General features: G+C 34.2%; 1 protein-coding gene across 3 annotated transcripts; it reads left to right on the top strand.

Moving 5' to 3' along the window:
- The first annotated feature begins 7,954 nt into the window (after positions 1-7,954).
- Positions 7,955-27,020, top strand: LOC121731426 (dentin sialophosphoprotein). 3 transcript variants are annotated; one of them, XM_042120840.1, is made up of 20 exons: positions 7,955-8,110; positions 8,849-8,980; positions 9,724-9,900; positions 10,034-10,114; positions 10,226-13,252; positions 13,802-13,894; positions 14,178-14,291; positions 15,927-16,016; positions 16,365-16,448; positions 16,531-16,623; positions 17,755-17,844; positions 18,363-18,452; positions 18,897-18,992; positions 22,431-22,529; positions 23,162-23,242; positions 23,593-23,676; positions 25,224-25,304; positions 25,384-25,476; positions 25,757-25,824; positions 25,899-27,020. In XM_042120840.1, exons 1-20 carry the CDS (start codon positions 8,086-8,088, stop codon positions 26,364-26,366), a joined length of 5,166 nt encoding a protein of 1,721 aa, XP_041976774.1. In that variant the 5' UTR covers positions 7,955-8,085; the 3' UTR covers positions 26,367-27,020. The 3 variants fall into 3 exon arrangements, with proteins under 3 accessions (XP_041976774.1, XP_041976775.1, XP_041976776.1); XM_042120841.1 differs by lacking the exon at positions 18,363-18,452; XM_042120842.1 differs by lacking the exons at positions 17,755-17,844; positions 18,363-18,452.
- Positions 27,021-27,192: the final 172 nt, after the last annotated feature.

Here is a 27,192-nt window from a genome sequence, read left to right as displayed (position 1 = left end):
TTCAGTAGTACGTCGTTCAGTAGTATGTCTAAGGGAGGTTTCACCAATCGCACAACTTCGTTTTATAAAACTTAGTTCTCATTAAACACGTTCCTGCAGGGATCCATAAAAAAGCAAGAAACGATATATAAACTACCCAAACGCATCATTTTATTTGTCTATAATTTTCGATTCGCCATGACACTACATTGGCAGGACTTTAACGGCTTTAATTAAGTTTAACCGTGCAACATTGAACCTTCTGAAGATAAAACTCGGATTTGTTATGAACTTTATGTAAGTGAAATTGGGTGCTATAAACGCGTTTATACGTGTAGAATCAATTTAGTGTACACTAAGCGCGTTCTGTTTCTTAGGTGAATCGCACCTAAATAAAATGACTTCAAATAACTTCTGCTCTTGTTTCTTAGGGTAATCCTTCGTTATAATACATTAAGGGGAATTACACCAATCACACTTAAACGTTTTATTAAACTAAGTTCTCATTGAACAATGAACGCGTTTATATGGGGACGTGAATCTCGTTTTGTTTCAAATAGATTTTACATTCTACATTTAATCGCGATTAATGAATCTAAGTTAACGTTATACGTTTGATTGATGATTTTTATACGTTTTTATGATCTTTGAGCCTTGTCACGTTGTTTTAGTAACAAACAGCAAGAAACGATAAATAAGCTAACCAAACGCATATCTGTGAAAACTTTTTTTTTATGAATAAGGGGGCAAACGAACGGGTCACCTGATGGAAAGCAACTTCCATCGCCCATGGACACTCGCAGCATCAGGAGAGCTGCAGGTGCGTTGCCGACCTTTTAAGAGGGAATAGGGTGATAGGGGAGGGTAGGGATGGGAAGGGAAGAGAATAAGGGGGATAGGGGGGGGGGGTAGGTAAGGGATAGGGGATTGGGCCTCCGGTAAACTCACTCACTCGGCGAAACACAGCGCAAGCGCTGTTTCACGCCGGTTTTCTGTGAGAACGTGGTATTTCTCCGGTCGAGCCGGCCCATTCGTGCCGAAACATAGCTCTCCCACGTACTGTCAACTTAACAATTTTTTCGCCTATGTTTTTCGATCTTTCATACACTACACCGACAGGACATGTGTTTTATGAAGTTAAAACTCGAATATTGGGCGTTCAAAAGATAAAAATCGGATTTGCTGTGAATGAGACGAAACGCATCTACTTGGAATCGTATAAAAAACGGAATATAGTACAAAAAGTTATTCGAGTCTAAGAATAATAATATTTATGGTAAGAAATGTCGCAAAAAGTAAAAAAATTCAATGTGGTACTCTTTCTTTAGTTTAAAAAATTGTAAATAATCATAATTTTGAATGTTTTACCAAGCTTTGGTTTCGGTTTCGGTTTCGGCCGAAACTAAGAGTAAGGCCGAAAGTTCGGTTTCGGTTTCAGCTGAAAAATCAGTTTCGGTCGGACACTAACAGATTGTCATCCTCCCGCACGCGCACCCGCCTTGGTGACGGCAACTATCGTAATATTTTAATTTCATCATAATTTCAAAGCCAAATGTCCAATTTTGTTCATTCAAAGACCAAATATTATCTACATAAATTGTACTTAGTGATGGAATAATTTATTTTGGTAAGAATTAAAAGAATGCGTAAAATAAACGCGTTTAAATGTAGTCCAAAAAAAAAACAAGATTTTTAAATAAAAAAATGGTTATTGTGCCTCACTCGACATAGATACGTATAGTGTGTCGCGGACTTTTTTGTAGATATTTATAAGTTCTACAAATACTTAGAACATTTTATTGTTCTATATTTTATAGTTTAGGCAGCGTACGTAAAATAAGTAACTTTTCTGGTTGATTTTTTTACACCTTGCCGTGCACCTTGCGTCCGAAGAACAAATATCTTACGGAACCCTATTTTTTCCAAAATAAAATTCAGCCTATATTCAGCAAAAATAATGTAAAATTCCAATAGTAAAAGAATTTTTCAAATCGGTCCAGTAGTTTCGGAGCCAAACAAACAAAAAATCAAATCTTTCCACTTTATAATATTAGTGTAGATTTATTGTTTCATTTAATATTAAAACTGCAAGTTATATACATATTTAGAATCAGTGTTTAAAATCCTTTATTTTGATACCCCACTCGATATGCTATTTTTATTTTTTTTACCCCACAATATGGCGTCAAACATCTGCCATTTTGGTTTTTTTTAAATGTCACCTATCTAAAAACACTTGGTCATTGAGACAAATCTAACGATACCTCAATTATTGTGAAAATCCGTTTAGCGGTACTGGAGATAAAAGGTAATAAAGAATATTACAAACATACAAGATACGCGCCAAATACATAACCCTCCTGGCAGTCGGGTAAAAACGAACATCACTAATAGTAGACATCTGAGGTAGACACCAATATGAACTAATAGTTGACATAGAGCATTACATTACATTTTACATTTTTCCTATTATTAGGTCTTTATTTGCCGTTTTTTTCTTAAGATTTCATTTACTTCATCATAGTAACTACATGCATATGAAATATTATCCACGTTGTCTCCAGATTCTATCCATTCTTCTTCCATGCTGAAACTATCTTTCCTCTTATTTTTAATTTTCATATTTTTTTCCTAGTTAATTTATTTTCAGTCTTTAGTCTCCATGCTTCTCTTGCCTCTTCTTTTTTCTTCTTTCTTTTCTGAGCTCTCCTTTTACTGCTAAAAAACTAAAGCAATCGATTTTTAGATCAGTACAAGGTCTAATATGTCCATTTTTAGATACAGAAGTTCTAATTTGTTAGTTTGTTAATAGAATTATATAGTGGTGATATTTGCAGTAGAATAAACTATAAAATAACTTAAGTTTGTATTGCAAAACTAAAAGATGAGATCCATGTCATCTATTAGGTTTTTTACATTTTCAAGAACTAATAGTAGACATCCTTTATATTGTTAGGGAAAATGGAAAAAAATCATAAATAAACATTAATTAGTACTTACAACATGACCATTAAACCAATGAAATCAATAGTAATTACAAAAAATCAAATAAATGTATTCAAAACTTACGTGCAAAATTTCGCCTTCCTTAACCTATTTGCTAAGAAATTGCCGAGCGCGTGTTGACGTGGTCACAATATTTACGAAAACTGATCCCATTTTAAAATTTTGTTCCCGAAGGCGTCCCAAATATATTTTTTCACATCAACAGATAGCTTGAGAAGCTTATAAAATTTATAGTGTTGAGAAAAAAATTGAGTAATTCTTATTTTTATGGTATTTTTGTCGTAAGTGTCATCTGTTAATTCCGAGTCTACTATTAGTGCTTTTACCTTATATACACCGCGCGATAAATGAATTTTGGTGCAACGTATACCTATGTATATTTGCGGACATTATCTAGTATAGTATACTACATTATGATATTATTACCTATAACGTCAAGTTTTCGCTGCAGTTTTTTTTTTGTTATACCTTTACTGTACGGCGAAAGTAGTGCTCTACCAATTGAGGATTTTTAGCTAAAGCTGCTACCGCACTCTTTTACCCATTAAGTGCATATTCGGTAAAAGAGTGCGGACAAAATTATGAAAAGCTTTCTCTGCTATAAAAACTTTGCGTTAAAAACTTATTCATCATAATTAAAATTAGTCATACTAAGTACATTTTTAGGGTTCCGTAGCCAAATGGCAAAAAACGGAACCCTTATAGATTTTTCATGTCTGTCTGTCTGTCCGTCCGTATGTCACAGCCACTTTTCTCCGAAACTATAAGAGCTATATTCTTGAAACTTAGTAAATAGATGTAGTCTGTGAACCGCATTAAGATTTTGATACAAAAATGGAAAAAATATTTAAAATTTTAGGGGTCCCCATAGGTACAACTGAAACAAAAAAAAATTTTCACCTAACCTCGCATAGGTTAGTGTTGTGGGGTATCTATGGATAAGTCTTCAAAAATTATATTGAGGTTTCTAATATAATTTTTTTCTAACCTGAATAGTTTGCGAGAGAGACTTTTCCAAAGTGGAAAAATGTGTGTCCCCCCTTTTAACTTCTAAAGTAGGGGCATGATAATTCTAAAAAAATATATATGATATACATTACTATAAAAACTACCAACGAAAATTGGTTTAAACGAGATCTAGCAAGTAGTTTTTTTATACGTCATAAATAGTAAACCTTAATTTAACTTTCATTAAATCAACTGAAATATAAAAATAAATCGAAAACCTTTTAATTTCATAAAAATAAACATTGCTGCTGCGGAACCCTTCATGGGTGAGTCCAACTCGCACTTGGCCGGTTTTTTTTAAAGACCCATCACAAAAATAGTAAGGACCCACCGCTTACCATAAGAATGATTCTTGAATGGTACATTAAAATAACTTTGTTAAGAAATTAGAAATTAAAAATTATGATAATAGGAAATATAAAAGGATAGCTTCCTCAGCAAAAATGTTTAATCTGCATTTTGTCGTCCACAATACGGGAAGACGAATAATAAATATTCTTAGCGAGACAAAACATTTCATTTGTTTTGTCGTATAAAGCTGAACTCTGTTTTAGCATTCCCGTTTTGCCACTGCTTTTTAAAAAGTTCACAATTCCAGAGACTAAGGTCGCTTTAAAGCTAATTTATTCAAATGGGCTATTCTACAAAGTAGGTATCTCTTACGAGTGTTTTTCGCTGTTAAATTTTATTTTTGGTTTTTTTAAGTCTTGATTGAGCTAATTTTGTACCTACCTAGATGTATTGTTATCTATCCATCCATAAATTACCTACTAGTCCATACTAATATTATGAATCTGTCTGTCTAGCTAGTACCTAAGTCTTCACATTTAAACCGCCGATTTTGATGATTCTTAAAAGGTTTCCGCTACAAAAAAGTTTGACAACCAATGATCTAATTAAACATAAGCTGCAAATTGCGGCCAGCAGTAGGGTACTTAATCTATACTATTTATACTAATATTATAAAGAGGTAAACTTTGTTTGTTTGTTTGTTTAATTTTAACGAATAGGCTCAAAAACTACTGGACCGATTTTAAAAATTCTTTCACTATTCGAAAGCTACATTATTTACGAGTAACATAGGCTACTTTTTATTTTGGAAAATATAGGGTTCCGTAAGATATTTCAGTTTTTCGGAAACAACCAGAAAATTTACTTATTTTGCGTACGCTGCCTAAACTATAAAAGATAGAACCATACAATGTTCTAAGTAAATGTATTAAAGCGAAATTAAAATATTGCGATTTACATTTTACGTCCGTTTCGAAGTGGGCGCTACCAAGGCAGGGTGCGCTCGCGGAGGGGAGTTTAGATCTATGAGTATTGACTATTGAGTAGTAATGTATCTATCAGTAGTATCGACGCGCGACGGAGAGCTGACGACCAAATCAGTCATGTTACATGTAGCTTCAGCTGTTTTAAAACTCCGTTAGCTACTTCCCTGAACAACCCTTTCTGATAATATGCGTGCTGGCAGGCCATGGGCGGTGGGTGTGGGAGTAGTGGGGTGGGGAAAAAAAGAAAAAATGTAGGTTCAGCTGTATTAAAACTCCGTTAGCTACTTCCCTGAACAACCCTTTCTGATAATCTGCGTGCTGGCAGGCCGTGGGTGGTGCCTAAAACCTACATTTTTTTCTTTTTTTCCCCACCCCACTACTCCCACACCCACCGCCCACGGCCTGCCAGCACGCAGATTATCAGAAAGGGTTGTTCAAGGAAGTAGCTAACGGAGTTTTAACACAGCTGAAGCTACATGACTGATTTGGTCGTCAGCTCTTAGTCGAGTAGTAGTAGTAGATCTATGAGTAAACAAACAAAGTTTACCTCTTTATAATATTAGATTAAAAACTCATTTATTCAGTGAGGGACATTGGCTATATATTTTTTAACCGTGCGAAGCCGGGGCGGATGGCTAGTGGGAAATAAAATATCTCAACACACAAATTACAATTACGTTTCTAGAATTTCTTAAAGGTGCCTCATAATGTTATTACGGGACATAATTCTGGGGAAGGGCAATCAGAAAGCCATAATACTATTTCTCTACCCTTGATGTATTTTTAAGTGCGGCCCTACTTAGCCTTAACGTCCGGCAAACCCCACTGGTAACTATAGGCCTGCCGCCTACTTAACTCCTACCATTTGTATACAAGTCACAACTGGGATTCATGAGCAACAGCAACACGCATAAATAAAAATCGACCAAGTGCGAGTTGGACTCGCCCATGAAGGGTTCCGTAGCAGAAATAAGTTTGTTTCTATGAAATTAAAAGGTTTTTGATTCATTTTTATATTTCATTTAATGAAAGTTAAATTAAGGTTTACCATTTATGACGTATAAAAAAAACTACTTGCTAGATCTCGTTCAAACCAATTTTCGTTGGTAGTTTTTATAGTAATGTACGTCTTTCTTTTTTTGACTTAACAACCCCTACTTTAGAAGTTGGAGGGGGGACACACATTTTACCACTTTGGAAGAGTCTCTCTCGCAAACTATTCAGGTTAGAAAAAAATGATATTAAAAACCTCATTAAGATTTTTGAAGACCTATCCATAGATATCACACACGCATAGGTTAGATGAAAAAAATTTTTTTTTGTTTCAGTTGCACCTAGATGGGGACCACTAAAATTTTTTTAACCAGTTTTGTATTAAAATCTTAATTCAGTTCACAGACAACATCTACTTACCAAGTTTCAATACTTATAGCTCTTATAGTTTCGGAGAAAAGTGGCTGTGACATACATACAGACAGACAGACATAACGAATCTGGGTTCCGCTTTTTGCCATTTGGCTACGGAACCTTAAAAAGGAAATAGGGATACAGTCGTAGTCAGATTCAGAGAAGGTTCATTCGACTTTATTATTTTACTAGATGACGCCCGCAACTCCGTTGCGCCATTTTATTATAGTTAATGGAATCAGGCGTTCGTAGCATTTGGAAGGGAAGCAGAAAATAAAGTGAGGAAGCTATTAAAGTCACAATTTATTGATCTAATATAAATATATAAATGAACACGATTACCTAGTTTTTTTTACATAGGTGTACCTACCCTACCGCCGCACCGCGGTGTATGACAAAGAGAATAGCTTTTTGATACAAGCCAACAAAAGTTCCTAGTAGGAACCTTAACTTCCTACACAAAAATACCAAGCAAGTTTATTGTTTCGTCGTGTGATCGTCCGTGTCCGATGTCCGTCTTTAAAATATATGGATAAAATTTTGTTTGGATATTTATGTGTAACTTTGTTTGGATAAAATTTGCTAAAATAAAATCATTAAATTTCAATTCAATTCAATATCTTATTTGCACAAAACATGATAAGAAGATGTTACAAGTTTGCGAAAACAGTACATGTTTTGCCGTTTTAATGGCATGCACATGTTTTGCTAACCTCTGGATTATACATGTCCCGTAGTTAGAAAACGGATTTGGCATCCTAAATCTTTGCTTTAATCATTACAAAGATAGGAAAAAAAGTATTATAGTATTGCCGGTGCAAAAAAATAAAAATAACGCGAGCGTTGATTTTGAATTGACGTTTCGCGGCGTCCTAACAGCTGTTCGACCATTGCTGTGATAAAAGCGTGATTTCCTTCCGCGTCCGTGTCCGATGTCCGTCTTTAAAATATATGGATAAAATTTTGTTTGGACATTTATGTGTAACTTTGTTTGGATAAAATTTGCTAAAATAAAATCATTAAATTTCAATTCAATTCAATATCTTTATTTGCACAAAACATGATAAGAAGATGTTACAAGTTTGCGAAAACAGTACCTACATGTTTTGCCGTTTTAATAGCATGCAAATGTTTTGCTAACCTCTGGATTATACATGTCCCGTAGTTAGAAAACGGATTTGGCATCCTAAATCTTTGCTTTAATCATTACAAAGATAGGAAAAAAGTATTATAGTATTGCCGGTGCAAAAAAATAAAAATAACGCGAGCGTCGATTTTGAATTGACGTTTCGCGGCGTCCTAACAGCTGTTCGACCATTGCTGTGATGAAAGCGTGATTTCCTATCGGATATTTGAGTTCCACGTGTTTAAATAACCATTTATATCAGTAAATTAATAAAAATAAGCGATGGAGGATGATTCAGGAGTCAAAGGTATGTAATAAAAAGGTCAAATATATTTATTGCAACACAATTATTCGAAGCGTGCATCGTGGTTAGTGCGCGTTACTTTAATTTTTCATACGTTATGCGAGTTTCTTGAAGATTCTTCTATTTTTTGGGAAAATTACCTAAATATGATACATACCTCTACCCAATCACTTTATTCCAAGACTAGATAGAATAATTGATCTTGTGCATTTCGTTCGTTTTTTTGGACGCGATGACTCGAACAATACATAGGAAAATATTTAATTTTACCCAATTATTAAAGATAATAATCGTCAATTAATGTTAACTAACTTAATAATATAGTGCCCTATAGTATTATCTATCTTCAGAAAATATTCCTTGCATTATTAATCACAATTTTTCCTTATCTTCAAAAAGTGTTCTAGACAATTTTAATATAAGTATTTTATTTAGTTGGTTGTAGTGTGTAAAATATATAATACACGATAATATTTACTAGGTTCAAGTTTATGAAGCTTCATACACTTAGATCTTATAAAGATTATCTTTGGATGACCAACAAGAAACATTCATAAATTTCCTTGACCGCATTGTCGTTTAATGATAAATCCCTTTTTTCTAAACAAAAAAAAAACTAAACAAATAATTAATTAGTGCTGTACTGTATTACTGTACTAATGCGAATATTATAATACCACAATTCTTAGAGCCTTGTAACTAAAATGTCTGTAAGTGATATGTTCCTTTTGTAATATTTAGCACCAGTTACTCGGCTAAGGAGAAGGTTATCTGTTGAACAGTCCGAAGAGAGCAAATCTCCTGCACCCAACACACCAACTAAAGCAAGGAGGGGTAGGAGAAAGCCAGAATTAGAACTCATTGAAGAAAATGGTAAGTTATTGACAAACATTTTGTACAATCAAATATTTTTAGATATATATAACCATTTGCACTTGCGTTACCTAGCAATGATTTTATTTGTTACTTACATGTCACATGCTTCTCAGGCAGCATTGTAAGTAATAATTAACATTATAATGCTGCTCCTTTCCATAATATCATGATATCTGATGGAATTAAAAAAATAATGAAGTTGTGTTCGTTTTTTGTTTGTTTCACCAATTTCATTAATGCCTCTAAAGTTGGTTGTTAATCATTATCTCTTTTTTTTGTTATCAGAAGTTTTTTAGCAAATAATAAACACAAGCTGGTGGTTAATTCTAGAAGTCTAATTATCTGTTAGTTTAGTTTTAGGGATATAAAAACATGACAAGTTTGATAAGAAAATTAAATAAAAATAATTATGTTTCCGTAGTATTGAATTACTCTACTCAATTACAAATAGCAGTTTCGAATTTGATGCTCAATGACAAGGTTATATTCATCATGTGTAATATTTTAAGCAATCTTGAATTGTATGTACTTATGAAGTACCTTGCACCCAGTATTACTTTTCATTTAGCAGTATAAACTATAAAGAGTTAGCGAGATAACATGATGATTAATGCTTTTGTAATAATTTTGTAAAATAATAAATATAATAAAAATGTAATATAATATGATTAGCTAGACTAAAAGCCATGAGGAATGCAATTAATGTATACAACAATAATTTTTACGATTAATTATTATAGGTGCAGCAAAAACAACTCCAATGAAAACTGTCACAAAAGATATAGTAGAAGAAGAAAAACCGCTTACACCATCAAGACGGAGTGCGAGAATTAGATCCAACACCAGCATTGTGTCGGAGACAGCTGTCGTAGATTCACCCAGAGCTAAAAGAGCAGCTAGAAGATTGTCACAAGTTGGTAAGTAATTTAAGATGTTGTACCATTATTTAATTACCCTAAGTTGTTTGAACTTAACAATAAAATGTCAAGGACAAGCAGTTCAAAATTAAGTTGTTCTTTTCTTTGTGGAAATTTTTATCTACTTTTACAGGAAGTGATACTGAAGGCCCAGCAACACCAGTGAGACAAACTAGGAGAACCAGAAAAGATTCTACTTCTAGCATAGACAAAGGTACAATTTTATTTATGTACATTGTATACTATAATATTTTATATTTTTTAATTTTTATTACATAAAAATTACTATTTTTCCGGTTTAAAAAACTTTATTGAAATATTCCAGCTGAAAATCAGGTTGCTGCAAAGCAAAAGACAATACCAGAACCTATAACAGAAGAAAATGAGACAAACAAACAACAGCCAGTCCCCAATACCAGTGATGAAACAAATGACAGTAATATGCCTGTTAGGAAAAGCCCCAGGTTACAAGAAAAAAAAGGAAGAAACAGCAAAACAAGTCAAAGTCCTGAAAAATCTATCAATGAAGATTTAAATAAAACCAAAAATAATGTAACCCTGGGAACGAAAGATAGTGAGAGCACAGAAGCATCTGATAATCAAGCCTCCAAAACAAATGATCTAACTACTATATCACCTGTAAAAGGAAGCGACAGACTCTCAATAGGTAGTGCTGAGTTGCTAGAAAGTGTAAATGTCAAGCCCAGTAAAAAGACATCCAGCCTAAATAAAAGCACATCAGCTCTTACAAACTTGATTTCGGAAAGTAAAAGGTCACGAACTAAATCATGTTCTGTGTCTTTATCAGTTGCAGCAACTGATGATATTAGTAATCAGTTTTACAGTGACAGTGAAAGCACCAAAAAACGCAAGAGTAACAGCCGTAGTCCTCTGAAACAGTTAAATATTTCTGGATCTAATAAATCTTTAAATAAAAGTCCAACCAAAGAAAAATCATTTACAGAAATTCCCAAAAATGAAGCTCCAGAACCTGTTATGCAGCTAAATATTTCTGGATCTAATAAATCTTTAAATAAAAGTTCAAACCAAGAAAAATCCTTTACAGAATTCTCCAAAAATGAAGCTACAGAAAAAGATCAATCTGATAATAGTAATGACATTCAAGACATATTTAAACAAAAGCCCAGTTCAGATATGCGAGTTACAATAATTACATTTGGAGACAATGACTCTAATCATGAGAAATTAAACAGAGCAGAGGATGATCAATGTGTTCCTGAAGTTGAACATGTTCACGAAAAATCTAATAAAATTAATGAGACGAAGGAAGATAATAGCACTGCAAGAAAAAACTCTATAAATGATTCTTGTGAGCCAATGGATGTTGATGAAACTATACCAGATCATTTACTGATTGATCATTCTCAAAAAATAAACGACAAATCAATGCAAAGTCCTCAAAAATCTAAAAGAAAGTCATCATTTGGACTAAACTTGGATGCTAGTGTAAACCATAATAAAAGTAATTCATCTGGTTTTGCATTCGAGTCTGGCAAGCAAAATATGTCATCATCTGAAGCAAATACATCTAAACAGAATACTTCTTTGCAAAGCTCTAAGGAATCAAAACGTAAATCTTCTATAAACCAAAGCTTCAATGAAAGTGAAAACCAAAATAAAAGTACTCTTGTATTATCCTACCTAAAAGACATACCAGAATCTGAAACAAATAAATCCTCAAAGTCACCTCAACAGCTAAATGATAAAAGACTATCGAATTCAACCACTGTTTTAAATATTACACAAGAAAATATTGTTTCAAATAAGAACCTGTCATTGTGCTATTCAACTAGTACTCCTTTGCAACAAAAAGGCAACAGAGGAATTAATGTCAATACATCTAACATTAAATCTCCTGGTGAGAATAAACTGCTAGTCAATAAAACAAAATACTCTGATTCTGATAGTGATTCTTCAGAATCAAATAAAACAAAAGGGAATGAAAGTAAATTGATAAATCAAAAATCTGATAGCTCTAGTTCTGATGGTGAATCGTCTCAAGAAAAGAATGACTTAATGGATGATGAAGCTGAAGATGCAGGAGATGATTATGAGTCGGGTGACAGCCAGGATGAAGAAGAAAGAGAAGAAGCATTAGCGAATGAAATAAGGGAAAAAGGTGAAACGCTTACCTCTGAAGAAGAATTATCTGATGACTCGGACTACGAAAAAGATTCATTTATAGTAAGCTCCGCCGAAGAAGACAATGAGCTGTTAGAAGGAACAGAAGATGATCTATCTATGAGTGATAATGAACTTAACATGTCCAAAAAGTCGAAACAAAAATTCAACGAAAGAAAACTCAAAGAGCAGAAAAAGGCGTCAAGAGAAATGTTCGAATCGCGTCATCAAATAAACAATTCCAAAACTGAAAAAAAGAAGAAAAGAATACAACTAAACTCGAGCTCTGAATCAGAATCAGATCGTGATGATGATGAAGTTAAGAAACCTTCCAAAGCAAAAACTAGACAAATTTTAGATTCTAGTGCAGATATTACTTCTAATAGTCAAGGAAATGCGCTTAGTAAAAGAAAATCGCAATCTATGAGATCATCAGAGTCGGACTACGAAGATATCAAACCACTTAAAACAAAAAACAAGCAAAGATTAGATTCAGAAGATATAAATGTTTCAAAGGAAGATAGTATAAAACTGCCCAAGAGAAATAAAACACCATCTCAATCAATCTGCAATGAGAGTATTGTAGAAAATAATGAAAAAGAGATATCTTTCAACATGGACCAAGTTGAAAATGAATGTGATCCATTATCTCAATCCATCAAAAAGGAACCCAAGAGACCTCTTAAAGAAAATATGTCACTAGCATTTATTGATGCACAGAATGCTAATATGTCTATCAAAGATAGTAATAAATTGGACCCCTTGGCATCGACGATCGCTAACGATGATGATGAGGTTGACTCTTCTATGAGCAGTGATAATGAAAGAATAGTGCAAGATTATGATTCAATTTTGGAAGGCCTTAACAAAGCCAATAAAATCAAATCAGTCGATACATCTTTGAATTTCGAAAAGAGAACAAAAAAGAAGGACAAAGAGCCCATCGTGGATCATCTTAATCTTACTCAAGTTAAAGGCAAGAAAACTAAAAACAAAATGGAAGTTCCGAAAAACGATAAAAGTAAAGAAACTGAGGCATTGCCACTTGATAAAGATGAAAGTTCATCAGATTCTGAATCTGCACTTATGAATTTGTTATTCTCTGAAGAGAGTAATCATTGTGATGATGCCAACACTAAAAATGAAGATGACAGTAACAACTACATTCCTCTTAAAAGAGTTGCCGGAAAAACTGATATTCATGATTGCGGTAAGTATTCTTTTCCTATAATCTAGTAAGAATTTGCATGTGGTGGTAGCTTGTACAGATTTATAAATAAGAAACTTCGTAAATGAGAAATCGGTGTTACAAAACTATTAGGCGACTATTAAAAGTCGCCTAATAGTCTATACCAGCGTTTCCCAAAGTGGGAGTTAACCCCCTTGTGGGTGCTGAAGATCTAAAGGGCGTGAAGGTCTAATGGTTAGGGGGCGTCCACAAATTTATACGATTAAGATCATTTATAAATACATTTAAGATCATTTACAAATACGTTAGAAAAAAATCTGACTGTCAAACCATATGTTACCTAAAAACCCACATTTTGAAAAATCTCATGTTGAATCTCACCCCTCGGGACCCAGAAAAAAAAATGGTGCATTGTGTAGAGGCTTGGAGGCTGATTTATTTCATCTGGATGCATTTTAATTAAACAATGGGTCGCTAAAACATAATTGTTACAATACTGTATAATGTGTAGTATTCAAACCCAGCATGGTGTTGTGTTATTGTATAAAATCTAACAATACCTTATTACAGGCCCACAGGAAAATGATCAATCAAACAAAACACCTAAAGATAAGAAAAAGAAAAACCGAACACTCTCTGAATCTAGTTTTACTAACAAATCAGGTATGTATTACTTTATTATTATTTTAAAAAGTAAAGGCAGAATCCTTTAAGCGCGTTCGCTGCCTTAAGCGTGCGACCGGCGCGGCCACGCGCTGCGATGAGCGGGTTTGCCGTCGCACGATTACTATGGCGAGCGCCCGCGGCGGGCGCCCGCGACGGGCAGCCGCGCCAAGCACACGCTCCACGCAGCGAACACATTTAGTCATATAAATTATAATAAGCTAATATTATAATAAATCATTAGCAAATAATTTTACTTATTATTCCAACAAATTTATTGCAGATTCTGTAGATGGTGGTGTTCCATTTTTCATTGATACGGAAGGCACCAATGCTCAAAACACTTCTCTGGGTAACAAGTCACTCCACAGAAGCAAAATCTCTGTATCAGAAAAGGGTAAGTTATAACGTTATCTAATTAAAATAATTAATTATTATCTCAATCAACATAGCTACACTAATATTATAAAGAGGAAAGATTTGATTTTTTGTTTGTTTGTTTAAATTGAATAGGCCCCGAAACTACTGGACCGATTTGAAAAATTCTTTTACCATTGGAATCCTACATTATTTCTGCTGAACATAGGCTAAATTTTATTTTGGAAAAAAATAGGTTTCCATAAGATATTTCGGTTTTTCGGGCGCAAGTTGTAAAAAATCAACCAGAAAAGTTACTTATTTTGCTTACGCTGCCTAAACTATAAAAGATAAAACCATTAAATGTTCTAAGTAATTGTAGATATTATTATAAATACATATCTACAAAAATGTCCGCGACACACTATGTCGAGTGAGGCACAATATAAACCATTTTTTTATTTAAAAATCTTGATTTTTTTAAATACATTTAAACGCGTTTATTTTACTCATGCTATTAATCCTTATCAAAATAAATTATTTCATCTCTAAACTGTAGAGTTTATGAAGATAATATTTGGTCTTTGAATTATTTAAATTGGACGTTTGGTTCTGAAATTATGGCGAAATTAAAATATTACGATAGTGGGCGTCACCAAGGCGGGGGTGCCCGTGCGGGAGGAAGACTATCTGTGCAGTGTGCAGCCTCACCTGCGTATAATGACTGCGTCGTCGATGTTAGTGTCGGAGTCTGTGAATTGATCTGGGAATCATTTTGCTGACCCGAGTCTTTCCTGGGTAGGCATTTTGCAGCGGTAACCTACATCCACGCGGGCGTAGCCGCGGGCTACCGCTAGTAAACAACAAAGGTTAGGTTGGCATTTGAATCACGCGTTATAGGTAGAGGGGGCGGGGGGGGGGCATTTTATAGGGGTTAAACTACCCCTTTCAAATGACACCTGATTTGTGTCTAGGAGATGCATATTTTTTTTTTTTAATACGTGTTTGAAGTTACGTGTGACGGAACGTTATTTTTTGCTATCGTGTCTTTAATATTATTTTTACACAATTCTTAGGTAATTAATTATAGCAATGTATCACTCCGTGCTGGCCCGACTAACGTCTTGGTTGGGTTAGGTTAGATGGCTAAGGCGGGAGCGTAGCTCCTGCCCCGCCCCGCCTTATCTATAAAAAATATAGGGGGTGCAATTAAACCTTTAGTTAGTTTGCCAGGGTGCAAATAAGTGCCTATAATTTGTTACGCAAGGGCGATAGGGCATTGCATGCCCGCAGCGTCGGAGCTGTATATTTAAAATATAAGACTTAGAACCAAGTTTGCCCACATCCAAAAAAGACTAATTTTGTCGTAAGTCCACTAATTTGGTTGTTTTATTGAACACTAGATGTCCCGCGCGGCTTCGCCTGCGTAAATTAGAAATTTTACGGAAACCGTACACATTTTCCCATAAAAATAGCTTATATCCCGTTTTTTTTCGTGAATTTTTCGTGGTAACTACTGATTTCCTAACTTTAGGGAGGGGGTAGGGGGGTCCCCCCTCGACCCCTCCCTATAATGCGTAATTCAAATGCCACCCCCAAAGGTTTTTTTAACTCCTTACTTGGATATTAGTGTAATGAATTTTATATTCATGGGTTTATATGTTTGGTTTTTCAGACAATGACTCAGATTCAGATGCGCCAATGGAGGTTTCGTTCAAAAAGGATAAGAATCTATCAAACTCTAAAATGGACAATTTGGATGAAGGTATGTATTTTGGTCATATTCAATGTGTCCCGACACTGGTGTCCGATCCTTCAATGTCATGATGTATGGCATATTATTTTACATTGATTTTTGGCTATATTTTAGGCCACATATACCTGCAGACTAATAAAATTGTTTACGCAGTACCTATTGCTTTATTTGCTGCCTTGTGTTTTGTCTGTCAATTAATTCTAAATCTAACCTTTCACCTAAAGACTGTATGATTGTTGAGTTTTGTGTGAATATATTTATTAGCAAGGAATAGTGTTATATCGTACATTATTTCTTATTATACATTATTTATTAATTATTATATTATATGTATATTCACAATTTAAATACTTCCAGGGTCATTGAACATATCAAGCAGCACTGGCAGTAGCAAAAAGAAGAAGAAACAGAACATGAATAGTTCAAACATAGAGATAAAAGGTATTTTTTATAGCTAATCTTTTTAATTTCAGCATTCTTTTAACAAGTTAAATATTAATTTGTATATAATGTTTGTTTTTAGTGACATCGGACAGTAAAAAGACAGAAAGTGCAAAGAAGAAAAATAAGAAAACATCTATTTCGTTGAATGAATCTATAACTGCTACTGAAAAAGGTAAAATATTGTTATTTTATTATTAGATTACTAGGAATGCGCTAGACTGGTTTATGTTTATCCATGGATATTAATTAAAAAAAAACATGAATAGTTCACGTGGGAGAGCCATGCTTCGGCACGAATGGGTTGGCTCGACCGGAGAAATACCACGTTCTCACAGAAAACCGGCGTGAAACAGTGCTTGCGCTGTGTTTCGCCGAGTGAGTGAGTTTACCGGAGGCCCAATTCCCTTCCCTATCCGCCCCTTTTCCCTTCCCTTCCCATCCCTACCCTCCCCTATAATCCTATTCCCTCTTAAAAGGCCGGCAACGCACCTGCAGCTCTTCTAATGCTGCGAGTGTCCATGGGCGACGGAAGTTGCTTTACATCAGGTGACCCGTTTGCTCGTTTGCCCCCTTATTTCATTAAAAAAAAAAGTTCAAACATAGAGATAAAAGGTATTTTTTATAGCTAATCTTTTTAATTTCAGCATTCTTTTAACAAGTTAAATATTAATTTGTATATAATGTTTGTTTTTAGTGACATCGGACAGTAAAAAGACAGAAAGTGCAAAGAAGAAAAATAAGAAAACATCTATTTCGTTGAATGAATCTATAACTGCTACTGAAAAAGGTAAAATATTGTTATTTTATTATTAGATTACTAGGAATGCGCTAGACTGGTTTATGTTTATCCATGGATATTAATTTAAAAAAACATGAATAGTTCACGTGGGAGAGCCATGCTTCGGCACGAATGGGCTGGCTCGACCGGAGAAATACCACGTTCTCACAGAAAACCGGCGTGAAACAGCGCTTGCGCTGTGTTTCGCCGAGTGAGTGAGTTTGCCGGAGGCCCAATTCCCTTCCCTATCCGCCCCTTTTCCCTTCCCATCCCTACCCTCCCCTATAATCCTATTCCCTCTTAAAAGGCCGGCAACGCACCTGCAGCTCTTCTAATGCTGCGAGTGTCCATGGGCGACGGAAGTTGCTTTACATCAGGTGACCCGTTTGCTCGTTTCCCCCCTTATTTCATTAAAAAAAAAAGTTCAAACATAGAGATAAAAGGTATTTTTTATAGCAAATCTTTTTAATTTCAGCATTCTTTTAACAAGGTAGATATAAATTTTCATATAAAATTTGTTTTTAGTAACATCGGACAGTGAAAAGACAGAAAGTGCAAAGAAAAATAAGAAAACATCTATTTCGTTGAATGAATCTATAACTGCTACTGAAAAAGGTAAAATATTGTTATTTTATTATTAGATTACTAGGAATGCGCTAGACTGGTTTATGTTTATCCATGGATATTAATTAAAAAAACATGAATAGTTCACGTGGGAGAGCCATGCTTCGGCACGAATGGGCTGGCTCGACCGGAGAAATACCACGTTCTCACAGAAAACCGGCGTGAAACAGCGCTTGCGCTGTGTTTCGCCGAGTGAGTGAGTTTACCGGAGGCCCAATTCCCTTCCCTATCCGCCCCTTTTCCCTTCCCTTCCCATCCCTACCCTCCCCTATAATCCTATTCCCTCTTAAAAGGCCGGCAACGCACCTGCAGCTCTTCTAATGCTGCGAGTGTCCATGGGCGACGGAAGTTGCTTTACATCAGGTGACCCGTTTGCTCGTTTGCCCCCTTATTTCATAAAAAAAAAGTTCAAACATAGAGATAAAAGGTATTTTTTATAGCAAATCTTTTTAATTTCAGCATTCTTTTAACAAGGTAAATATAAATTTTCATATAAAATTTGTTTTTAGTAACATCGGACAGTGAAAAGACAGAAAGTGCAAAGAAAAATAAGAAAACATCTATTTCGTTGAATGAATCGATAATTGCTACTGAAAAAGGTAAAGTATTGTTATGGTATATTATTACTAGGATGCGCTAGACTGATTTATGTTTATCCATGGACGAGCTTTTGCCCGCGGTCTCGCTCGCGTTAAAAAGTATTATTATATACAAACTTTCATTCCCTATTTTAACCCCTTGGAGGTGAAATTGATCAAAATCCTTTCTTAGCGGATGCCTACGTCATAATATCTACCTGCATGCCAAATTTCAGCCCGATCGGTCCAGTGGTTTGGGCTGTGCGTTGATAGATCACCATGTCAGTCAGTCACCTTTGAGTTTTATATATTTATATAGATATTAATTTTTCTATGTTTCTTTGTCAAACTCTACATCCTAAGCAGCTAGTCTCATTGTATCACTAGTTTTATATTGCTTGTGATCATGAGTGTCACAATGAGTGTTTTCATTAAGTCATTTATCAAAGTGTTTTTTTTTTTCAGATACTATTGAATCTACTGAAACATTAAACATAAAAACTCCAGGGAGTGGTAAGAAAATACGAAAGAATTCGAATGTTGATTCAAAAGATGAGATAGGTGAGTTAAAATATTAATTAAAGCATTTGCAATCTTATATATAAAATTCTCGTGTCACAATGTTAGGCCGCGTACTCCTCCGAAACGGCTTTACTGATTTCAACCAAATTTTTTAATGTATATTCAGAATCGGCTACTGGGTACTTTTTATATTGATAAGTGCATTTGTTGAATAAATAATAGTAAATTATTACAACTCGAGACTGACGGCGACCATTGTTTGTGCGACGGGATAGCGATGGACGTTGCCATGGTGACATACTTATTTAGTCACTTCAATAAAATAATATGGGCGAAATACTTTATATTATGGCAAAGAAACGTTTGCCGGGACAGCTAGTTTGTATTATAAATATTTGTCAATTCTAACTTATCAAAAAAGAACATAATCATTTCCATTGTGTAATCTATACTAATATCACAGACGTAAAAAAAGTACGGACGTAACCTTCTCTAATCACGAGTGAAGCCTAGTTATGGCCGCCCGTGTAGGACGTGTGCGTGATATGAGGGTTGCCATATAAATCATAAATTTCCCTACTTTTAAATTTTGTAAACTCAGACAAGTTAAATGTATTTTTTATACTTAAACATATTTTTATGTTTTTTTCGCTTCAGAAATGTAAGCGGTTGTTAAAGATGTCATAATGAAAATATTATTTTTATGACACTATAGATAGAAAAAAAAACACATGTTACGTACAGAGAAGTATATTATTTACATAACATTATTAGTAATAATGATTATGTACAAACATTTACAATAATAAAATTATTACTAGCTATTTGACCGAGCTTTGCTCGGTATTCGATAAAACACGAATAAAATGACATTTTCTAAAAATAATTCATAGCTAGACAGATTTATCGCCCCCGAAACCTATACAAGAAACCTGTATACGAAAATATATAAGATACTTAAGTCCCGTAACCCGTTTCATCAAACAATCAAGTAATTTTAAATAAATAATGGCTTGTTAAATCAGTTAACGGCCTGTTAGAGCTATCGAGAGTTCTACCATGCGCTAACGTCAAATCAAATCACCTAACATGGTGTTAAATTTATTCCTGGTCTAGAGGTCCATTCAATATTTTCATTCCTACTAGGTCTCAATGACGCTCGGGTGACTACACCAATAGCACCTTCCCTCCCCTACTACTGAAGGAAATCTAAGACAACAATTTTATCTACGGACGCTTCACACCACGTCAGTCTGACCCCGTGCTAAGTACCTGAAGGACTTGTGTTACGGGTACCAGACAACGGAAATATATTTAATACTGTTATACTATACATTTATTTATAATTTTTATTATATGATACACATATTTAATACACACCCATGACCCAGGAACTTTGAAAACTTTTTGTTCCGTCGGCAGGATTCGAACCCGCGACCCCCGGCTTGAAACACCGACAGCCCACCCACTGAGCCACAGAGGCCGTCAAACAACAGTTATATCCACTTTTGTAAATTAAGAAATTAATAGGGGTGCAGACTTTTTTTAGGAAATATATTTATTTTACAAATGTATCATCAAGGAAGTTGATTCCTATGCAACTGACAGACCAACGTTATTTGGTCGAATACTTATGTCAATTCAATGTTAATTGTGATCTGTCGGCTGGGTTTGACGTAACGCAACCAAACTACTTATGTCCCCGATTTGCATAGGAATCAACTTCTCTGATAGTACATAAGTATTTTGTTACACCTAAAAATATGTATAAAAAATAAATACACTCTTATTTCAATTAAAAAAATCACATAAATATAAAAAATATTATAAAGTTATTAAGTAAAATATGTCCATTTTCGGTAATTCTATAATACAAACTCTCAAAAAAACAATAATTTGTATTAGATTTCGTTTACTGTCTACACCCCTATTATTGTATTCCTGCCTAATTACTGGTCAATAGTATGCTAAATACTTACATGACACTAATAAAAGACAATAAAATTAATTATTTCATTATTTAAAAATAATTTAAAATTTTCCCCGGTTTGGGGAAAATTTCCCCACTTTGTTATGGACATTCCTGACCTGTTGAAGTTGAATTAATATTTACATTATTTTATCAAAATACTTTAAAAATATGTTATCTTACCTATGAAATATTATTCCTTGATGTTTTTTGTGTAAGGTTGTATTGTTCTTGCACCATTTTACAACACAAGATGGCATATTTATTTTTATTTATGAATGACAAAGATGTGTCACCGCGATGCAGTCTAATTGCGTAATGGCGGTACGATCGGCTTATTACAGTGCGAGTGTTTGTGCAAGATGTGTACATATGATCGCCTGGGCTTATTAAGGGTGCTTCACTCATTTCTTAATGGCGATCCGTCCGTATTTTTTTTACGTCCGTGACTAATATTATAAAGCGGAAGAGTTTGTTAGTTTGTTTGTTTGTTTGAACGCGCTAATCTCAGGAACTACTGGTCCGATTTGAAAAATTCTTTCAGTTTTAGATAGCCTAGTTATCGAGGAAGGCTATAAGCAATATTTTATCACGCTAAAACTAATAGAAGCGATGAAATAGAGGAAAGTGTGGAAAAAACGGGGGAAATTATTTCAAAGGGCTTATTTGAACGCGCTAATCTCAGGAACTACTGGTCCGATTTGAAAAATTCTTTCAGTGTTAGATAGCCCATTTATCGAAGAAGGGGCTATAGGCTATATTTTATCACGTTAAAACTTATAAGAGCGAAGGAATAGTAGAAAGTGTGGAATAAACGGGGGAAATTATTTGAAAGGGCTTATCTCACGAACTACTGGAACAATGTTTCTGTTATTTGGCACAGATAAGAAGTAGACCACGTAAAGGATCATAGTCTTTTTTTTTGTGGACTAATTTGTCTGTAAAATATCTAATTTACGCGGGCGAAGCCGTGGTCACGAGTCACGACATCACGCGTTAACGGCTGGACCCATTTTGCTGAAATTTGGTATAAATATACTTTGAGTCCCGAAAAATAACATAGGATACATTTTGTCCCGGAAAAATGTACGGTTGCTGCACAATATATTTTTATGATTTGGTATAGAGATACTTTGAGTCTCGGGAAAGGACAAGGAATACTAATTTTGTCCCGGAAAATGTACGGTTGCCGCACAATAAACTTTTATGATTTTTTATGATACCTAAATTTTGATGAAATTTGGCATGGAGATTGGAGATACTAATTTGAATCTGGGACAAGGAATGTTTTTGTCCCGGAAAATGAAAAGGCGGTTCCCACACAATATACTTTTCTGATTTGCACGTAAACGATTCAATCGATGTACGGGAACAACTATAAACTAAAGTCCACGCGGACGAAGTCGCGGGCAACAGCTAGTAAATTTATATTTTTATAAGTTAGGAGGTAAATGTCACAATAAAATCTTGTTATTACTAATTAATTAATTATTGCAATTATGTTTTAGACGCAGACGAGTTAACAATCAACAAATCAATTTCGAAAACTCCTTCAAGTGATAAAAAGAAAAGTAAAAAATCTATTGATGTGGCCAGTGAAGAGACAAGTGAGTAAATTATGTACTTAAATAAATTGTAGTAGTCTGGGATCCCTAGAACAAATTTTTTTTTATTACTATCAAACTATTTTTTTGTGAGTAGGTTCATTTTGATAAGACGAACAACAATTTTATCTGCGAAAAATCTCGAAAGTGGTAACTAGTAGCTAACAGAGATGGAAAGGATTTCATACTTTGATGTTTTGATGGTCCCAAAATATGGATTGTTTTATTTGTAGAAAAATGTTACTCTTAAATTACACATCAAAAAATCAGAAGGTTAAAGTTCCGTTTTAGGGTTCTGTAGTCAACTAAGTTTTGTTGATTGATGTTAGTGTTTCGTAGCTATTGTCATATTATTTTAGTGTGCTAAAGGAACATAATTTAAAATAGTTGAAGTATGGGAGTTACGTTTCATTAGTTTTTATTATTCGTAGGTAGAAGCATATTCATTTACTTAATGCAACAATTCCTTATTACTTGATTAGTCCATGTGCCAAATTGGAGAAGCCGCATCACAAAGATTTTTTGGTACTTGGATAATATTGTAAACAAGCAGTGGTTGCGAATTAGCTGTTTTAGAATTGTATTAAAATCTAATTTTAAACTGCTTTAGTGAAAACGTATTTTTACTTCAACAGATGTGACTGTGTTGGACACATCACTTATAACGTCAAATGGCAAGAAAAAACAAAAGAAGATCTCAGAGAACTCACAAAATGGTAAAAAAAAAATATTTCCTAAACCTGTTTAAAGTAGTCTTTTTATAAAGCATTGATTAAAAATTATATGAAGCAATTATTTTTACATTGCTAAAAATCGAATTATTTGGCATAACCATAGACTAAGGAAAAATGTCTAGTGGCATAACTAAGGTTGCAAGTCACTATTTACTATGTTTATTGCATAGAACTCGATAAGGCTTTAAATGAACGTGGCGAAAAAAGAAAGTAACGCTGCCATCATACAAAAACGCCATTTTTGACATATTTTTGACAGTTCTCCTATACCAGCAGCGCCCCGTCCGCGTTTATTTAAAGCCTTGTAACACTTTAATACTAAATTGTTACAGATACCGAAATTCCACCTATTCCTGAACAACCTGGAAGCGCAAAGAAAATAGAAAATAACGACACTGAAAATAAGAATAATGCAGGTTAGAATAACTATGTTAAAAATACTTACCGCTTACTTACTTACCGCATACTTAACTAATTTTACTTATTATAGTTTGTGCGTTTTAAGATGATATGGGTGACAGTTTTCATATTCCTTGCTACGGGTTTCGTTTACAAGAAAACAAAAAAATCAAAATGTAATAAATTATATTCCATCTACAAAAACAAATGTTTCCTATAATTGTAAATGAATAAAAAGAAAAAGTTGCTAAATGCTAACTTATTAATATAAAATTATAAATATTAACTGTGAAATAGGAGTATAAAATTATTGTTACGAAAACATATTTTGAAAAATTACAGATGCATGAAACGGAACTTATGTCAATAGAGATTGACTCTGTTGAATCGTAATCAAATCGATAAAAAAGGGCCTTCTTAAATCGCCGGCACCACTGAAATGTCAGTACGAAATCGATAATTTCGATTGCAATTCCTTTACGAAGTGATTCGATATTTTTAAATTATCGATTAATTTTTGCTAGGTAACTTCCCTACTATTGTCAATTATAATGTGTCACGCATATCCTTATTGCGCATATCATCATAAAACGCGCACGCTATAATAAAAATATTTACTTGACGCTTAGGGCCCCTTTACACGGGTGACTATAGCCGCACGATTTACGCCGCACGGCGAAAATCGACTGTCTAAATGGCAATTCGGCATTTAGACAGTCGATGAGATCGACAGACAGAACCCCGCATTAGGTTCATCCATATGTCGCAGCCGACTGGTTTAAATAGCCGTTCAATCAAACAGCTAGCCCTTTGACTGAACAACGCCATTCAATCACACGTCTAGCTTTTATATTGAATATTTTAGTCGCTCAAAACGTTCAACACTACAGATGATTCAAAAGCCGCCGTCTAATTGTAGTAGTTCAGCGCGCACCGCTGCGGCGCTAGGTGCGTTTTATTTACAATAGGTATGGCGTCAACTAGCAGGTGTTTGTTGGTGTTTGTGGTTGTTTTTCGGAAAGAAAGTAGTTAATAAAAGTTACAAGTATTATTAAAGAGACAAAAATTGTGGAGGCACATACGAGTGAATTAAAATTTCACCAAATATTCGAGGAGAAATTACGGGATTATGAAGTGGATGGACGCAGCTACCCCCGAAAGGGGGGTTCGGGGGGCACAGCCCCCCGTCAAAACAAAAACAAACAATCCAGAAAGTCTAAAAGTTGGTTAGGTTAGGTCAGAACTTAGACCACAAATACAGAGGGAGCCGAGCGAGCGTCCTGCGGCAGCAGCCGGCGACCGCCATCAAATAAAAGGGGGGCTCGGGGGGCGCAGCCCCCCGCCAAAACAAAAAAAAAACCAGTTGGCTAAGCGTCGTCTAGCTGTAGTGTTGAACGTTGTAGTCAACAAGTCGGCTAAACGACGTATAGCCGTGTGATTGAATGGCGTTGTTCAGTCAAAGGGCTAGCTGTTTGATTGAACGGCTATTTAAACCAGTCGGCTGCGACATATACATTAGAAAAGATACATATTTAACAGAGGGATATTAAATACTTTTTTGCAGAAGGCGAAAGCCGTAAGCTAACTAAGGCTGAAAAACGTAAAAGAAAAAGATCATCCCTTGTTTCTGAAGAAGACCAAAAAGGTATTTTTCAAATCTTCATTAATTAATTATGCCATAAAATTCCAACACATTAATTTAACTAAAATGAAAAATGTTGCAGATCCCAATGAAAAGGAAGCTTTACATTTGAACAAACAAAAGAAAGTCAAATTGACTCCACAAGGTATGATGGAAACGGAAAAGAATCTTACAGGTTTGTTGCAAATAAAAATAAATGATTCATATTCTTATCTATAATATAAAAATGAGTCGCTGAATGTGTTGCTAAGCGCAAAACAGAACGGCTGAACGGATTGGGCTAATTTTAGTCTTAAAATATTCGTAGAAGTCCAGGGAAGGTTTTTAAGTGACACGAAGTTCACCGGGACAGCTAGTTTTATATAAAAGGCATAATAAACGGAAAGCAAGCAACTGCTTTCATATCTAGATCTGAATGACTGAATCTATTTACCAATAATTCTATCGTGTTTCAGAGTTAATAAAGGAAACTAAAAGCAAAAAGCGAAAAGAAAGAGAAGATGATAATATTGAAATTATACAGGTAAAGCATAAAATTTACTTGGTAACTATTGTATTCGTTTGAAACCTAAGAATTATAAAATATATTTATTTTAGCCTACGAAGGAGAGTTCACTAAAGAAAGTGCAAGTATCTCGCTTACCTACAAGTGTTTTAGAGCAGCTCGACGATAAACCTAGACAAGAGGAACCAAAACGAAAGAAATCTAAACTCATAGCAACCACAGATTTCATAGTAGAAGAAACCAAAATAAGGAAAAACAAACCATCAATGTTTTTGGAAGAAAGCATATATCTGAACGAAGATGAGAAAGAACTGAAGAAACAGAAGGCTAAAAGTTTGAAACCAAAAGTGTTGCCGTTTGTTCCGACTGCTTCTACCTCCATCAGTGGTTATACAACAAATTTCAAAGTAAATGTTATACCAAGGGACACTAAATTTGTTGCTCAATCAAACAATGTTACCAACTTTAAATCTGAGTATTTATATGGTAAGAAAATTAAACGGAACGGAACATATGAAATGTACAAAAGAAGCAGGAATGTGAAGTTATCTAAATTTTGATGAAAAGTGATTTCAAATTTTAGAAAGTACTCGTAACATAACCAAAAGACTGCCTTTTCATTGTAAAAACGTTTCAGTAATAATATTATTATTATAGGATGTAATTTACTTTTTCCCATGTTGAGTGTCATATTTCCATTCTTGAATTTTTTTCGTTAATAGAATATTTTAGCTGTTAATAATTTTTGTATTGATAACTTTAAAATACTGTTATTTTTAAGTGTTAAAAACAAAATATGAATTTGACATTTGACCAGAAATGTTGATAAGACCTGTAAAATAATTCCAATATTTAGCTAAACTTCAAACATTTTCTCAAATGGCCTGACATTATTTGTTAATTTCAATGTAATTTATATTCTTAATTATGTTAATTCATTTGTTTAGTGTGTTTTAAGTCGTTTCTAAATTGTTGTTTATTATTGTTTTAAACTTTGGTGCGGTTGAATTTCCCGCTAAAACTCGAATGTTTTAATTACTGTCAATAGATGGCGCAAGCTGTCTCGATAAGCAAAAACCATGTGCCTTGTTTTTTGTTATTACATGTTTTGAACAACATGATATTACTATGTTAAACATAAATTTGTATTAAAAAGCCACTGCAGATGTTAAATGCAAATATTTGCTACATAATAAACATTTATTAATAAAATACTTCCCGCCTTATTATGCCGGTGTAAACAAACCGCCATGTTGTCGAAACTCGACGAGTCACGATAAAAGGTAAGTGCAAATGCAAGTAATTAAAACTTGAAACAATATTACAATAAAATATATATTTTTTTATGATAAGTATTTTTAACTTTTATAAATTACTTTCTTTAAT

The sequence above is a fragment of the Aricia agestis genome, chromosome 10 (assembly GCF_905147365.1).
Source record: "Aricia agestis chromosome 10, ilAriAges1.1, whole genome shotgun sequence".
Lineage (NCBI taxonomy): Eukaryota > Metazoa > Arthropoda > Insecta > Lepidoptera > Lycaenidae > Aricia > Aricia agestis.
Note: the sequence above shows the minus strand (reverse complement) of the source record. Positions and strands in the feature narration are given on the sequence as shown.

Coding starts and splice junctions, on each gene's coding strand:
- LOC121731426 (XM_042120840.1), top strand. CDS start 8,086: ATGGAGGATGATTCAGGAGTCAAAG. Junction 8,981..9,723: donor AGAACTCATTGAAGAAAATG/GTAAGTTATTGA, acceptor TAATTATTATAG/GTGCAGCAAAAACAACTCCA. Junction 17,845..18,362: donor TATAACTGCTACTGAAAAAG/GTAAAATATTGT, acceptor ATTTGTTTTTAG/TAACATCGGACAGTGAAAAG.